Source organism: Crassostrea angulata, chromosome 3 (assembly GCF_025612915.1).
Source record: "Crassostrea angulata isolate pt1a10 chromosome 3, ASM2561291v2, whole genome shotgun sequence".
In the NCBI taxonomy this organism is placed as follows: domain Eukaryota; kingdom Metazoa; phylum Mollusca; class Bivalvia; order Ostreida; family Ostreidae; genus Magallana; species Magallana angulata.
In genome coordinates, this window is record NC_069113.1 from 21,806,220 (window position 1) to 21,823,657 (window position 17,438).

General features: G+C 32.9%; 2 protein-coding genes across 2 annotated transcripts; one reads left to right on the forward strand and one right to left on the reverse strand.

Annotated features, from left to right (window-relative positions):
• Positions 1 to 386: 386 nt before the first annotated feature.
• Positions 387 to 6,819, reverse strand: LOC128175831 (uncharacterized). Its single transcript, XM_052841675.1, has 3 exons — positions 6,539 to 6,819; positions 6,085 to 6,234; positions 387 to 842 (listed from the first exon to the last, which is right to left on the reverse strand). The coding sequence occupies exons 1-3, from the start codon at positions 6,708 to 6,710 to the stop codon at positions 589 to 591; spliced, it is 576 nt and encodes a 191-aa protein (XP_052697635.1). The 5' UTR covers positions 6,711 to 6,819; the 3' UTR covers positions 387 to 588.
• Positions 6,820 to 7,846: 1,027 nt separating this feature from the next.
• On the forward strand, positions 7,847 to 9,656 carry LOC128175820 (sex peptide receptor-related protein 2-like). The gene is made up of 2 exons (XM_052841662.1): positions 7,847 to 7,932; positions 8,519 to 9,656. Exons 1-2 carry the CDS (start codon positions 7,901 to 7,903, stop codon positions 9,654 to 9,656), a joined length of 1,170 nt encoding a protein of 389 aa, XP_052697622.1. The 5' UTR covers positions 7,847 to 7,900.
• The last annotated feature ends 7,782 nt before the right edge of the window (positions 9,657 to 17,438 follow it).

Here is a 17,438-nt window from a genome sequence, read left to right on the forward strand (position 1 = left end):
AAACTTAAACTTGGAAGATCACACGCATAAATTGATTAAATTTCAAGCACATAAATAATGTAAGATTCCTCAAAAAGCAGGAAGTTAACTTTATACCAATTTACTCAAAAAACGTTCCTGTAATGTCGGAATTTTCATTTATAATTTCTTTTCTTCTGATTTTTATTTTGATACCATTAAATGTTAAGTATGGCTATTATGAAACAAGGAAATTGAGTCTCAATAAACTCAATTTTCGATATATAATGATAGGAATCATAGAAATTCTATATATTCAAATACTTAAAATTTAACTTTTAATGCGACGTTTTAAAGGAAATTAAACAGATGATTCGAAAAAACCGTAGACAATATATTCAGTTAGAAAAAAGCAATTTGAATTTATCGCAAAACATTTTATTATCATCAGCTGTGATTACAGAAAAAAATATAAAATTATAATACAGTTTGAGTCATGAAAAGAATTTCTTTTTTTAAATTGAAATCAAACAAACAAAGTATGAACGATGTGCAAACATTTTAAGTTAAAATTAATCAACTGTTAAATAAACTTTCGGTTTGTAAAATTAAAGGTACATGTAGATATTATTAAGTTGCATCGACTGATTTTTCGGTGTATAATGGTTCTCCTTGTTTTGAAACATCCATCATTTGAAACAAGATAATACCTGCTAACACTGTGAACTGTGCTCCAAAAACAGCTATAAAAAAGCTGTACGATATATCAGCCCTGTCAGTCTTTATAGCAGGTAACCCCATATATATGAGATCTTCATTAAACATGGCGTCGGATGACCGTCGTATCCATGACAACACAAACACAACGTAACCTGATATTTTCCCTCATTGAGCCTCCAGGCTTTACTCTGGTTTAAATGGAATATCGTGTGACACTAGTCCACGTGTACCTTGTTTAAAGAAATCAAAATAAAAGCTATTTATATCACTATTGAATACTGTTCACCCAGGGTATATAAGGCCTTACCTGGCCACACTTCGAGTCTTTCGTGTAAAAGGCCACGTGTACGTGGGTCATTCACGCAGTGTATGACAAAATTCTTTACTGCGCTGCAGTACCATTTCTTATACTGAGAGTTGGAGAAAATTCGGGTGTTCGTGAAAACTCCCTTTCATACCTGGTAAAATGCCAAATTTATCTGACTCCAGCTCTGAAAATGAAAATGTCGATAAGGACATTGTTCAGTTATTTGCGTCGGATTCGGAGGTTGATACGAACATACAAAATGAAAATGCCGACCGACCAAACACAAGAAGCGTGGCTTCTACTTCAACAACCGGGAAGGGTAAAGGAATAAGTTCCAACAAAAGGGGAAAGGCCCCAGCAAAAAAGGTAAACAATAAAAGAAAAAACGAAGAAAAAACAACAAAAAATAAAAAACAACAAGACTTTAATCCTTCCCAATTATTTTCGTTATTGAATGAATTTCTTAAGAGAACAGAACACGTCGATAATAACAACAATCCATGCACTTCCGGGACTACCGGCGAGAACCCAGAAGGGGTGATAGAATGTTTTCCGGATTCGGATTTTGATCATGTTCAAAATAACGAAACAGATATGTTCTCTATTGATAATGACCCAGAGGTGGTCTTTGATGATGATAATTCTGAAATTTCAATGCCAAAGATATTTGAGGATGAAACAAAATTTTCAGAGTCGATTTCGGAAAATATGGCTAAGTTTATTAAAATGGGTTGTACCCAAAAGGCTGATGTTTCAAAATATTTAGATGAAGTCAAAATTCCAGAAAACTGTAAAAATCTTGTGCCACCATTAATAAATTCTGAAATTTGGAATAATCTTTTTCCTAATGTCCAACAAAGAGACAAAACATTGCAAGATGCGCAAAGAATTCTCGGTCTATCTATAGTTCCCATGATTTCACTTGCTGAAATGTTCAAGACAAATAAATTTGAAATGAAAAAAGCCAAAAAATGTGTTTCGGATGCAATTACTCTGGCATGCAATGCGATGTACGAGTTGAATGTAAGACGCCGCTTTATTCTGAGGCCATTTGTACATAAGAGATTTCAACAATTGTGTGCTGCAACAACTCCAATTGAGGAGAAAACTCTTTTCCCCTCTGACATTACAAAACGTATGAAAGAAATTTCTGATGCGTCAAAAATAAACAAGCAATTAACACCTGGTTTTCCTCGTAATATTCAATCAAAAAACTTCAGAGGGAAAATGAACTTCCGAGGAAGGACAAGTCAGTACAATCCATACTCTCGAGGAGGCGGCAGGTCAAGCCGGTCAAGAGGCTCGGGTTACAACCGAGGACAAGGCAGAGCAGGGTACAACAGATACCAGCAGAATTACTAGATGTGAGTAACTTAAATTTTGTTGCTGGGGGTTTAGCAAACAATATAAGAGAATGGGAGAAGATAACTTCAGATTCATGGATCCTTGATACAATTTTAGGTTACAAAATTGAGTTTGATGAAATTCCTTTTCAAAACAAAATTCCTGTTCCTATTAAATTTAATGTAAAACAAACGGATATAATAGATCAAGAGGTTATAGACCTCCTGAATAAAAATGCAATCAGTGTAAGCAAGTTTGAAGCAAATCAATTTATTTCTAATATTTTTATAGTGGAAAAGAAAAATGGCAAATTTAGACCGGTGATAAATTTGATGAAATTGAATGAATTTATTACTTATCACCATTTTAAGATGGAAACTTTAGATGTGGTTTTATCTTCTATAAAAAGAAACTCATTTTTTGTCAGTATTGATTTGAAGGATGCTTATTTGTCAGTACCCATTTATAAAAATGACAGAAAGTATTTGAAATTTTTTTGGAAAGGAGTCCTTTATCAATGCAATGCACTAATGTTTGGTTTGGCATCAGCTCCGAGAGTTTTTACTAAATTAATGAAACCCATTTTTGCTTTTATACGACAGCAAGGAATATCTTCATTTTATTATATTGATGACTCATTAATTCAGGCTAATCATTTTGCTAAATGTGAACGGGATGCAAAATTTTTAGTTAATTTGTTAGAAAGCTTGGGATTTGTTGTTAACAGAGAAAAATCGGTTTTAATACCATCTCAAGAAATACATTATTTGGGTCATATTATAGACTCTGTCAAATTCAAGGTATATCTACCAGATGAAAAAGTTGAAAAAATTATTTCTTATTGTAACTTGATTTCAACCAAAAAAGTATGTTTTATTAGGGAGGTTGCAAGATTAATAGGATTATTTACTTCCTCCCTTCATGCCATAAATCTAGGAGCTCTATTTTGTAGATACTTAGACAGAGATAAAGTTCAAGCTTTGGCTAAAGAGAATAACGATTATGATGCACAAATGTTGTTGAGTGATATGTCTATTAACGAAATAGTTTGGTGGAAAGAAAATATAACACTTAGGAATGGGAAATGGATACGGGACCCAAAAGTAGATATTTATTTGGAAACAGATGCTTCAAAAGCTGGATGGGGTGCAAATTTAAATGGTAAAATCACTGGTGGCAGATGGTCAAAAACAGAATCAGTTTTGCATATAAATATTTTAGAAATTATGGCTATCAAATTTGCATTACAGAGTTTATGTCAGAATATGAAAAATATACATATTTGTATTAGATCAGACAATAGCGCTGCTGTCTCATACATTAATAATCAAGGTGGATCAGTATTATCATTATTTGAAGAGGCTAAAAATATTTGGCTTTGGTGTGATAATAAGAATATACTAATTTCTGCTGTTCATATTGCGGGAAAAAACAATGTTATTGCTGATTATATGTCTAGATCCTTCAGTGATTCAACAGAATGGAAATTGAATGAAAAGGTCTTTGATGAATTATGTAGAATATTTTTTTATCCAGACATGGATCTCTTTGCATCTAGACTAAATAGACAATTAGAAAATTATATTTCCTGGTTTCCTGATCCTTTTGCTTTTACTTCAGATGCATTTTCTATCAGTTGGTCAGATTTTAAACCTTATATTTTTCCTCCTTTCAGTTTGATTGGGAGAGTTTTACAGAAGTTGGAGGACGATCAGGTGAGCAAGGCAATTATAGTTGTACCAAAATGGGCAACACAACCCTGGTATCCAATGCTACTAAACATGTTAATAGGAATTCCAGTGCGTCTGCCAGTAATTCCAAATCTACTTCGGTTAGCTCACAACAATCAGTTACATCCTCTAAACAGAAGGAAAATGTTTCTATTCGCCTGTATGGTATCAGGAGAAATCTCAAAAGCAGAGGTCTTTCAGAGAAATCTATTGAGCTCATTTCAAATTCATGGAGACAAAGTACCAATAAAAAGTACAACTTTATTTGGGCAAAGTGGAATTTTTGGTGTAATCAAAGGGATATCAATCCCATGCAACCAGCTTGTAATCAGTTAATTAATTATTTATCAGAATTGGCCGAAAATAATTATTCATACAACACTATTAATGCATACAAAGCTGCAATAACTCAGACACTTTCAGTCACAGGAAATTTTTATTTTAATCAAAATCCTTTGCTGATACGATTTATGAAAGGAGTATTTTTGAAAAATAGACCTAAACCAAAGTATACCTCAACTTGGGATGTTGGTAAGGTTTTGACATATTTAAAATCTCTTTACCCATTGGAGAATTTAGATTTGAAAAGTTTGACTATGAAATTGGCATCACTGATAGCTTTGACTACAGCACAAAGGGTTCAGACATTAATATCATTGAATATCAAAAATATGTCTGACCATGGTGAATACGTGGTGTTCACCATTTCTGATTTACAGAAAACTTCTAGACCAGGTCATGATATGAAAAAAGTAAAAATAAATTCTTTCTCTGACAAAAGTTGTTGTGTGTTACACACATTGCGATATTATTTAGAAAAAACAAAGGATTTAAGAAAAACGAGCAAATTATTAGTTTCATTTAAAACTTATGATGAAATTTCAACTTGTACAGTTGCTCGATGGCTGAAAGAAATATTGAAAAAAGCTGGTATTGATGAGAAAGTTTTTTCGGCTCATTCTTACAGAAGTGCTTCTACCTCAGCAGCTTTTGCTAGAGGTGTGCAACTTAAAGACATTTTAGAAACTGCAAATTGGGCAAATGCAAAAACATTTTATACATTTTATAGAAGAGAATTGAGCAACACTTATTCTGATACTATTTTAAGCTCATCTAAGAATTGATTTTCTTATAGAAGTGGTTTGACTTTCATCGATGGACGGATTTACGAGTACCCGGATACAGTCTCAGGATTATTCTTAAAAATGATTGCACAGGAGGAACATGGTCACAGTGACATATTTTTGCGTGTTAGTGAACGATGAACTGTATAGACTGTGGTGTGTTCTTTATGACATGGATATATCGGACTTTGGAGTAATTATTGCGTATAATTCAACTTGATTAATAAATGTATTTTTCTTTTCAAAATGTTGTTATTTTATTTTCTCTTATTATGTTGATGTTTTAAATTTGCTGTCTTTATTGCTTTAAAGATTCCATTTAAACCAGAGTAAAGCCTGGAGGCTCAATGAGGGAAAATGGAACCCTTATCCAAGCATCCTTAAGGATGTGATGGATGAGGGTCATTTTCCGAATTAGCCGTAAGGCTACGAGGGTTTAAATACCCTCCCATATATTTCTTTTGATGCATTGGTGCAGAAACAATTATACTAAAAATCCCACCACTAGACAACAAATTTAAGAACATGAACCTGATAATATAATTATTAAGTTTGCTTTAAAACGACTCGAAGTGTGGCCAGGTAAGGCCTTATATACCCTGGGTGAACAGTATTCAATAGTGATATAAATAGCTTTTATTTTGATTTCTTTAAACAAGGTACACGTGGACTAGTGTCACACGATATTCCATTTAAACCCTCGTAGCCTTACGGCTAATTCGGAAAATGACCCTCATCCATCACATCCTTAAGGATGCTTGGATAAGGGTTCCATTTCTATAAGCCCTAAACAAATGAAACAAAAACGTCAATTTTAAATAAAGTACAATTTTACGTTGACAAAATTTTCTAGCCTGTTATTTCAAGAATACTTTGAAAGTAATATAACAATGACTTTTACATGTAATGATGCAGGTAACTGCTGTGAAACGGAGAATTGCAATATTCTTCTGGAAACGTTCAACGTAGTGACAAAGTCCCAAAAGACTACTGACAACAATGGTTCCAACAAGGCCTATACACGCTGTAGCTTGAACGAAACCGTACCAACCTGTCAAAAACAAAGAAACAGATTAAAACACTTCTCTAACATAATACTTCACAAAGTACTTCATTGTAATATAATTTCTTTTAAGAACAGAAACCGTACAGATTTTACCTATATATGTAGATAAAAATGATTGTACTGTTAAATGTAAAACAGTGTACATTGCTTCAAATTTTAAGATATTTCTGGTGAAATATTGGTAAAGAACTCGATCTTTTCGAAATAAAAAATGTGGTTTACCGTTAAAGTACATGAATTACTGCCTCTCCTCCTTCTAAAGTTATTAAGCTTATTTTTAAATTCTTACGTAATACTATGCCGTTAAGATCTGAGCAATTTGTTGAGCACATGCGCCACAATCCGATGTGAATTTTCAAACCATTGTGGGATAATTCCATCCAACTAGTTGTTGAGAACGCTAATATTGCACATAACGATCCAAGAAGAAGGAATACGAAGGCAATTTTACGATGGTTCATGTTGGTATCAGATGTTTTGCACCTAAAGATATTTATTATAGGTTAAACAGAAAAAAAATCGGATCCTATGAGGTTTTAGTGATCAGATGTTTTTTCGAATAAGGAAGAACATTTGTATTTGTTATTTAAATTTGTCAATTTTTTAAAGGACATGATATTATATTGAACATTTAGAAGGAAATAGAGTACAGGGAAGTAAATATGTCCATGATGTTATTGTATTATGAATGAAGAACCTGGTCCCACCAGGAATATGAGTGATCAACTGGTGTGTAACCCTTTTGTGTAAACTATCATTGTACTGAATCTGATACCATAAAGGATTTTAGAGGATATCACATGATAGAAATTACCGTTCGAATTATATTTGTGTTTCCTTTCTCGCCAATGTTCATTTCAGAGAGAAAATTTACCCCTCTTAAAACACACTAAGTAACCGCACAGATAGGGGAAGACTGTTCTATGACATTCATTTTTACCTCTTCTTGCTATTGTGTAAATAAATATACCATTTATACTGATGAGAACTTAATTTGAAATTAATCATCCTTTTAATCTATATATGAAAGGCAAATCTACTCTAATAATTTGAGCTATTCATGTTTCAAAATGACATTTTCAAAATGATAATTGATAAAGTATATATTTACATTATAAAAAAGTATTTTTCTTACAATGCGGTAATTCTTACAAACCTCTTCCTAAGAAAACAATAATCTGCTCTATAAGGGTGGCATTCATAAAATAGTAATAAAAATGAAATATATCCCATTAATACAATACCACTAGGTCAAATCGTTCTCACACGTTATGATAACTTACAGCCATTCCTAATTCTTGCATAACATTTCAATTAACAATGGCAACATTTCATCAACACGCTTAACTGAGAAAACTAGGTTCTAAAAATTTCATTTGAGGGTGCGATGGCGTTCCGACGTGTTAGAAATGTAAGGGTAATGATTTTAATACGACACAAGTATACACCTCGTGGAATCCAGTAATTGGAGAAAAGTAGGGCTTGCCCTGTTAATATAGATACTGTTAACACCATAGAGGCAATTATTCACCTTAAAATAACTCAAAAAAGAGATATATACAACTGGAAGGTTATTTTCCCATTCTTTTGCAAGAACCTAAGTCAACCGCAGCGATAACACAGTTAAATTCAAAGAGCTTTAGTCAGTAAGATGTCTTCTAGAAGTCTATTCAGAGGAGGAAGGTAACTTGTTTGAATATTTACAATATCTTTTAATGAAAATTTTTTTTCATTACGTTTCACTTTTATCATGATTCCAAATGCCTTATATTTATTATTTTGTTAATTTAATGATGCATCTTTTATTGTAAGATATTAAAATGGCATAATTATATGTATTGTCGATTGACTTTGTTTTCAAACATGCGTGTCAAGATAAAATATAAGCAAGAAAGAACTTTCTGTTATTTTTGTTGTTGTTTACTTTATGTATATACTATAGTTTATCGTATCAATTGTAGACAATGGTATTTTTTATGCAAATATTCTGTTTTAAAAGTTTTTTATTTATTATACGATAAAAAGCATAACACGATAGCTATTATAAGCAAAGATTTCAAGTTACTCTTGCACAAATGGATTCAAACTTGCATGCTTCATAAAAAAAACGCCGTTGTAATAATTTAAGGATAAAACACTTGTCACATGTACGTTACTTTGTTTTCAAGCTCTTTAAATCAATATTTGATGATACCTTAGACATAAAACTAATACATGTACATCATCAAACATAAATAATTATTTTTAAGTATGATTTTCGTTCTTGTAGTTTTGCTGCTGATAAACGGTCTTTGTTAAGGAGGGAAGGTGGATCAAGAAACATAAACGCATCGGGTCAACACGACAATACATCCAGTATTATGGCATTCCACCTCAGATTTAAGAATACTGAATTCTATGATACCAAAGTCATGTTTCATCTATACATATACCCTTTACTTGAAATGATTGCGATTCCAACTAACATTTTGTTTATAGTAGTATTCGTCAGGGGTAACTTTTGCTCACCAAGCCATGTTGTTTTGATAACTATTGCATTAGCAAATATCATACAAATGTTGTCAACAATGGCACCCTCTATCTATTTTTACGGTCTTGGCTTTGCTGATGAATTTGTACCTTATGCATGGTGTGCAATGCACAATCTTCTTGAGATACGTATCCCCAAGATTTGCACGACATTGGCGCGACTTTTAACAGCGCTACTTGGAATCCAGCGATACTTCATTATATCATTTCCAATCACTGCCAAGCTAAAACTCACAGTGAGAATCACATTATTCATTATTATTTCAATGATATTTGTTTCAATTTTAGCTGATATTAATTTCATGTTAAATCTTCAAACGATTGAAGAAGTATACGTTAATTCATCAGTTATTCCCGGTAAACTAGTCTCAGGTTGTGTTTGGAACGAGAGGCCACAGTTGGAAAACGCAAACATCATCGCGGAAATTTCCACTGTGTTTGTTCCTCTAGCATCGATGATTATTTTTGATGCAATGATAATTTCGATATTGCTTAAAGGCAGATATCTGCAACAACAGACTATGCTGAATAGAAATATCCGCAAAATGGTTTTAGTTACGTCATATATTGTGACGTCAGTTATCATAATCTCAGTACCAAACGTTACAATCAAATATTTTTCTCAACGTGCGCTATGTCAGTCTTGTACTGTAAACAAAGCACAGTACACTGCATTTATAAAATCTGTAACAATCTTGACATATGCAGCGAACTTTACAATCTACTCTTTGCTGTGCAAGAAATTTAGAACTGAATTAAAAAATTTCCTTTGTTGTAGAAAAGGTTCTCCAGTACCCCCGGTACAGTGTTTTACTTTGCATCAAACCAACATGTCATTAAAAGACAGTAGCCCTTTTCACAAAAAATCTTACGATTGATATTTATCGTAAGTGAAAACTTCAGTTTTTATTCATTTTCACAAAACATCTTATGAGATTCTTACGTGTAAAATTTGTCGTAACTTTACGATAGCACATACCCTCTCGTAAGTATTTCAAAACTGTAAATAATAATCGTATTACGTAAAATATTAAAGAAAAACAGCTAAATTGAATGTTTTATAGCGCATTATACCGTTATTTCGCATTGTATAGCAGTTATTGTTGAAAAATAATACACAAATATTGAAATAAATTCTCTGAAAATTTTTACGGCAAATTTTTCTCGTAAGATTTTCCTACGTCACACTAAACACACATTGTGATTGTGACGTCATATTTTCCAACATTCTCATAAAAAAAGATGCAAAACTGAAATTATATAATTTCATTTCAGTTTTGCATCTTTTTTTATGAGAATGTTGGTTAATTTAACTGTTTCTCCTGTTTTATAAGAATTATTAGGTGAATTCAAGTCGTTGCTAGGGAAAGGATAACTCGTAAGTAAATTCTTAAGTGAAACCTGTTACGAATGCGTTCGTGAAAAGCACTTAAGATTTCTCGTAAGATGTTCTTAAGTTGAAATCTTACGCAAAACCTTAAGATTTTTTGTGAAAAGGGCTACAGATCTCTTCCCGTTTCTTCTGTAGAAACAAAAAGAAATAAATAAAAACTAAGAAATACGACTGCCCGGAGAGTGTCAGTCTTAAATCTACTTTAATTTCAGAATAATTTCAGAATATATTCTTGCACATATTTACCTTAAAACAATATAATGCCAGGATAACAAAGTTAACTATTTTTGAAACCAGTTGTGTAACAGTGTACCATATTTTTATTCCTCTTGTTTTTATGTATAATTTACAATGTTAATTTTACATTGTTTTACATTTTCAAGCTAATACCGCGTATTCTTGTAGTAATAGTAGTTTAGCAGTTATATATGTTGACTTCCTTGATTTCATATCATTTGCTTACTTGTTACAAACTAAGTTATTAAATCATCGCAAATTATATGCATAGTATCTGTGTGTAAATTGTTGGTATGAACTTAAATTTTAAAACTGAAGAGTTACATGTATTCAACTTGTTGAATATGTTAAATGTTGAGTATTGAAGAGTCTGTTTGTCCTTATGTGGTAGTACAAAACAATACGGTGGTACCAAAACACACTTTATTATAGGCGCAAAGTATTACAATCAATACTTTCAACAGAACGTTAATACATGTACGTGTTAATATTTTTTTTCATATTCAATAAGATAGAATTACTGATTGATTGTTTATATGTACCGTATGTCAGGTTTGTTTCGGTGTCATGTGGTTTTTTTTTTACCACGACTCAGTATCTAGAACAGTATGTAAAATGTACGCGAATAAGATTTTCACTATTTCAAAGTCATAGTGAAAATATAATTCAGATTTATCTAAACCTGTGACGTAATGCACGAAAAAACATCGATGTTGCAAATCTTAATTATGAATGAACAATTCAGACAAATGAAACAACTTAAACAATTTCTCTAATGTAAAATTTACCGATAATTTTCAGAGATGCAAATAATCACAGATCAGTACACGTAGATCATGTACTGTTACAAATTCTAGTATCTTAATTATAATTATATAGACATCGGTTTACGCAAGGAAAGTGAACAATTTCACTAGCTTGTAGAATGATTATTTAATAGTGAAGCTTACATACCTCTTATCTGCCGCTTGTCCTTCGATCCTGCTATTCCTACAATCTAACTAAACTAACAAAACACATTTCGTCGTATATTTACTTACCTTTTTACTTTATAAGCAAACTCTATTCAAAGGAAAAAACTTTCTATCAGATTTATGCCGATTTATTTTATGCGATTATAAAATCGTCGCGGACAGAGCTAAAATTGGATACGCGTGGTAAAAAAAAAACCCTGATATACGGTAGAACTTTGTATGTGAATTTGACATTTTTTATGTGAAGATATCCAAACTTTGAATGTCTTATAGATTGAGAAAATTAATTTAATGGCATTATTCATTGGCATCATATTACCATTATTACGGATTTCATGTTTCAATTGTTGATTCTAAAATATGTATTCATTTTGATCAATGTCGTTTAAGTGTGTTGGGTCTATGTATGCTGTACAGTAAAATTTGCATTAAATGTATTTGTTCTTTCTTAAGTTATTTTTTATTAGTAGAATCAGATACATTTTTTGAGACATTAAACTTCATTCATTGTTCAATAGACTGGCATACATTTACTCGATATGTGACGGCGACAATATATTAGCGAATGTCTTTGACGATGATACAGAACGATGAGATAAGACTGTAAATCGTAACAACAAAACAGTATCATCAATTCAGACGTAAGAATTGTATATAGATCAGATAAGATAAAGATAAATAAATATCTATCACCCAGTGTTACAAAGTCACACAATATCGAAACTAGAAGTATTTTCGTATCCGTTAATTAAGAAATTAGAATACATCTTAATCCCCCATCACAATTGGCGCACGAACACTTAACAGCACTTTGCGATCGGAAATGTTGCACGAGCTCTCGCATTCGTTGTATGCGTTTTAGTGGTCGCATCAAGTCTCCTCAAAATAGTCGACATGCACACTATTCAGACGCGACCGAATGCGATCCAAATCATCACAGTGCAACGCTCAAACATGAGTAAGAACGTTTAACAACGTTTTTTGTACTCGCAAGAGTGATGCACGATTTTTAAAGGTCGTAAGATGAATCGCTGCTGTTTATATGTGTGTTTTGCGATCATGAGACTGTTGCTTAAATCCCCTTTCACAATTGGCGCACGGGCACTTTACAACACTTTGCGATCGAAATTTTTGAGCTTCGCAAGAGCTCTCGCATACGTTGCACGAGCCCTCGCTTACGTTGTATCAGCTCTCGCATTCGTTGGATACGTTTTACTGGTCGCATCAAGTCTCTTCTGAATAGTGGACATGCACACTATTCAGACGCGACTGAACGCGATCCAAATTATCGCAGTGCAACGCACGAACATTAGTACGAACGTTTTACAACGTTTTGTGTACTCGCAAGAGTGATGCACGATTTTTAAAGATCGCAAGATGAATCGCAGTTGTTTATACGCGTATTGTGCGACCATGAGACTGTTGCTCAACATGTCTCATGTTATCTTGCAAGATACATGTACAAGATACGTTGATTTCTAAAAATTGTTTGACTTTTCAAAGGCAATAACGTCGTGATTGTTTGATTTCCTCTGTTACTGTCTCTCTTTTCTTTCATAATTTGGAATCATAGATAGTTAAGTTGGTTTTGTGATATATAGAGAATCATAACCATTAAATATCTTTTATATAATCATACTTGTCTACATCATATGCTCATATCGGCTTTTTCATTCCTATGAAGTCGCCTTGTCACCTGACTTTCTAGACCAATTAAATATAATACAGAAATCATATTGAGGTATAATAATATATGCTGCTGCATCTCTGTATCTTCTTGGGTGGCATGTTCTCTCGCTTTCAACTGTGTCTACTAAAGCGTCGGAAATGGGCGGTATATATACCCCCTTCGACTCGCACGAGCATTCGTACCATGGAACGCATGATCGCAAGTCCAATCGCTTTGGCGCACGTGCAATCGTCCGATCACCTGGTCTCTCGCGCGATCCTATCGCATTATCTTTCCACAGTCGCTTTCATTGTACAACAGTCGTATATAGACGCAAGATATATCGCAAGATTTAATGCGTTTACATCGCACAACGCTCGCCTAGATCGTGCAAATTTCGTACGAATACTTTTTTTCAAATGCGATTATTTCGGCAACAGTTTACGATTCACATCTAATTTTATCGGTCGCACGAATATTCAGTCGCTTCTGCTCGTGCGTCAATTGTGAAAGGGGCTTTAGTTAGGACAATTTAACCTAGGCGGCCGGTAGAGGTAACTTAAGTATGTCTTAAGTATTGTTTTCATTCATTTAGAATTTTATTATTAATTACTTCAATTCAGCATTTGAATGCAGTGTATTACGTACATATTTACACAAAAACAATAGCTTAATATTCACCAATATAAAAGTGTTGATTTAATGGATATAAGGTCTAACAGTGGTTGTAATGAGCTATAACATTGCCGCATAGTATGCAACTGGGCTGCTGAATAGGTTGTAAACACGTAATGATCAGTTTACAAGAAGTAACTTCTAGTATATATGTAATTATAAACTTGAGAAATTGCAGAAAAATACGTTAAAAGACAGAAAACCCTCAGTGATTTCAAAGACGACGATTGCCTCATTTCATTACTGTAACAATATATATCGACTTTATGAAGGAATTATACTTAGAGTAAGTGAATGTGTTGGTGAGATAAGATGTAGAACAAAAGATAAACAAGAAATCTTATTCTATCACGTCATAACGGCCTTTCGATAATACGCCACATGCAGTAAACTTGTGAATATTCATCAAAACAACGAAGTAACAACAATAGACTGAATACATTGCCTAAGATTCATCGCTTTGAACTTTTTAAAAGTTTTAGGTACATATGTATATGTATACTTGTGTCCTCCTTGGATTTTGTGTCCTTACATTTACATCTACCGTACCCGCATCTAATATCAAAGATGTAAATAATTAACAAACTATTAACCTAAGACAATGATTTTTTATTATCAATGCATCTAAATTCGGCAAACGAAATGAAATAATCGTTTTTACTTTTTGACATAAGCATGGCTTAGCTAAGACATTGCTAAGTTTGCCTTATGTTACGGTATAAGACATACCTAAGCAGGACTTATGTAGGACCTAAGATTCCGACTAAGTCCTACTTATGACCCTACTTAAGGACGTTGGATCCTGCGATCAAAAGTCTCTAAGTTTTTTTCTAAAGTATTTTTTTAACATCTACACATGTATCTAAACCAAAATTCAAAACAAAATGTTGGGGTCTATATGCTCCTTTCGGAGCTACGGTGTATTTAATATGACCTTTCTACACTGAAAGTGCGAATTGCACATAAATTGCTTTTCCCTCTATAATTTTTTATAGAAATGAACCATGGTATCAAATACAAATTTACATTATTTAGAATTAATAAAATTAAAATTATCATAATGAAAAAGTTTGCAATTACTTCACCTAATGAATATTTTGACCCTTTTGCACTGAACAAATACTATTTTTATTCATAAACGATTCAACATGCAATTAAATAATTAAAAAGTCTCAAACTTTTTCTCAAATTCTGACAGACTTGTCAAAAGAAACTTAAATATTCAGAAAATAAAACCAAAAGTATGGGTCTATAATGTAAATTTTGAGATATGGCATGAAATAAGCTAATTTTAGGGGAAAATTGGAGTTGATGTTTTCTTTACTTTTATGAAATATCACTTATACATGCCAATATATGTCGATAGAAATATTGAAATATTGTTGAAATATGTTTTTTTGAAACAACGCGAAGATATCCCAATGCATAAACTATCTGATAATTTGGTCTGCACGGAAAATAAGAAAGCCAAAATGATGGTACTCTAAAACAACTGAGTTATGAAAAATGTTCATTTTCTTCATAAAAACCTTCCGCCAAAAAATATAGTCCCTTACTACACTCTCTAAATATGGAATTTTTCCTTCACTATTTTATTCAATATAGTTTATTTGGCATTGTAAAAAAGGAATTTACAAGTAGAACTCATATATGACACAGAATTTCCAGACTAGAGGTGACACAAAATGGCTACCCAAAATCAGAGGATCGAACCTCTTTAAGTCAAAATCTTAGCATGCTTTCTGTTACGAGCCCCATGTACCTTGTGACGGTACCTATTTACGAGCGCGATGTTCGGCTTTAAAGCTGAACACCACTCGTACATGTATATGGACACTGTCAACACCAAATTTTTCTTTCACCACTGCTGCCCCTACAACTCGTATATAAGACGCATACTGCTAACAGCTAAAAGTATTTTGCTGTAGAGTTCTCTCCTGTGTGGATGTACATTTTGCCTCGCCGTGATACTCTGTCGCGATGAAATTATCAAATTTAACGTACTTTTTCACGCCAGGAGAATGCGAACATGCATTATTTAAGAAATAAAGTACGAGTTTTCGTGAATGTTGCAGAATAACCTCGAGAAATGTTGCTTTGAAATATAAAAGCCGAGGCGTTAGCCGAGGCTTTTATATTTCAAACAACATTTCGAGACTGAGGAGGTTATCCTGCAACATTCACGATAACAAAAACTTTATATTTCTATTCTACTAACAGGCCAGTATTTCTACAGATCGATTCTCCTATAGAGAGATGATCTAGGTCATTTTGACAGCTGTTCAGTGTAACCCCAACGGTTTTGTTAGTAATGTTTACATGTGTATCGATCAAAGGAATCACTTGCAGACGACAGAATTTTTCTTTGGATTTTTAATACTCTTCACTTATTGATAAAATATCTTTGAATCATATTCCTAATATTTATAGGGCAATTTAATACGATTACGACTACTACACGTTATATATTTTATGTAAAAACACGCAGTGAAAAGGTGCTAGGGAGGTCCTAGGAACAGCCGCATTGATCTCTTAAAAATAAACATTTGTGGTAATACACATCGTTTTGACTGGATCCAACACGTGAAATCGACATGGTTTTAAAACTTTTTGAGGTTTGAAGTTGTATTTTCATGATCAGTGCGAGACAAATAGGTCTTTCTAAACTGATAATTTACTAATGACGTTCGTGGTATATTGGAGAATAATGTCCGCGGCATCTCTTTGATCTCGGCATTAACTGTAGTAGAATATCAAACAGAATATGCATACGTTATCAGAAATAGATGCATGAAATCCTAAGATCACAAAAGGAACTCTACACGTTGGTAACGAGTTTCAGGTATGCAGTCGGATGTAACGAAATCGAGGGGTTTATATACCAGGTACCGGTGCCTATTACGAGCGGGTTTCAACTTCAAATACTAAGCATTAAAGTCAAATTCTATGCGTGAATGAAAATCAGACAAGATGGTTTCATATTCTCTTATCAAAATGCAGTCTTGAATCAATGTAAGCCCTTCTGCAACCAAATTGTAGAGCGATTGTCTTACATCTGAAAATGATAAGCTTAGAAAAGTTTGAGGCGCTTGATAGGACAGGTTCTTTCGACTGAAATTTATTTCTTTTTATTCAAATGACAAAGAGAGACCTGGTTTTTCATCGCAAAACTGGTTTATATAGGTAATATTGGTCCTGTTTAATAATTATTATTTTTGATGTAAAGTACTGAAAATTCCTAATTAAACGCGAGGAATTAATATCCGCATAAAATCGCGAGAGGCAATGCATTCCTCATGGCTTTAAAATCTCGCTTTTATTTTTCAGACAGTTTTGAGCTACATGAAACGCGATTTTATATTTTCGCGATTTGAAGCAAAACAGCGGAATCGCAGAATGAAGTACTCGCGTAAAAAAAGAATTTTCAGTACTCATCAATCTTTATCATATAAAACATTTAATTGTATCAAGATTGTGTTAAGGTTATTGGATTTTGACACCCACACGTATTATCTTTAACAAAATTAGGAAAACGATAGTGTTGAAGAATTCCTACAATAATTTTGGTGGTATTATAATTCTACATATAAACTACAAAAAAATAAGAATTTTTTTTTTTCGAAAACATCTTTTGAATAATAACTTCGATTTGCTAATCCTTTCAAACAAATGATTTGGGAACTACAATAACCCCTCAATCCACTGTTGAAAG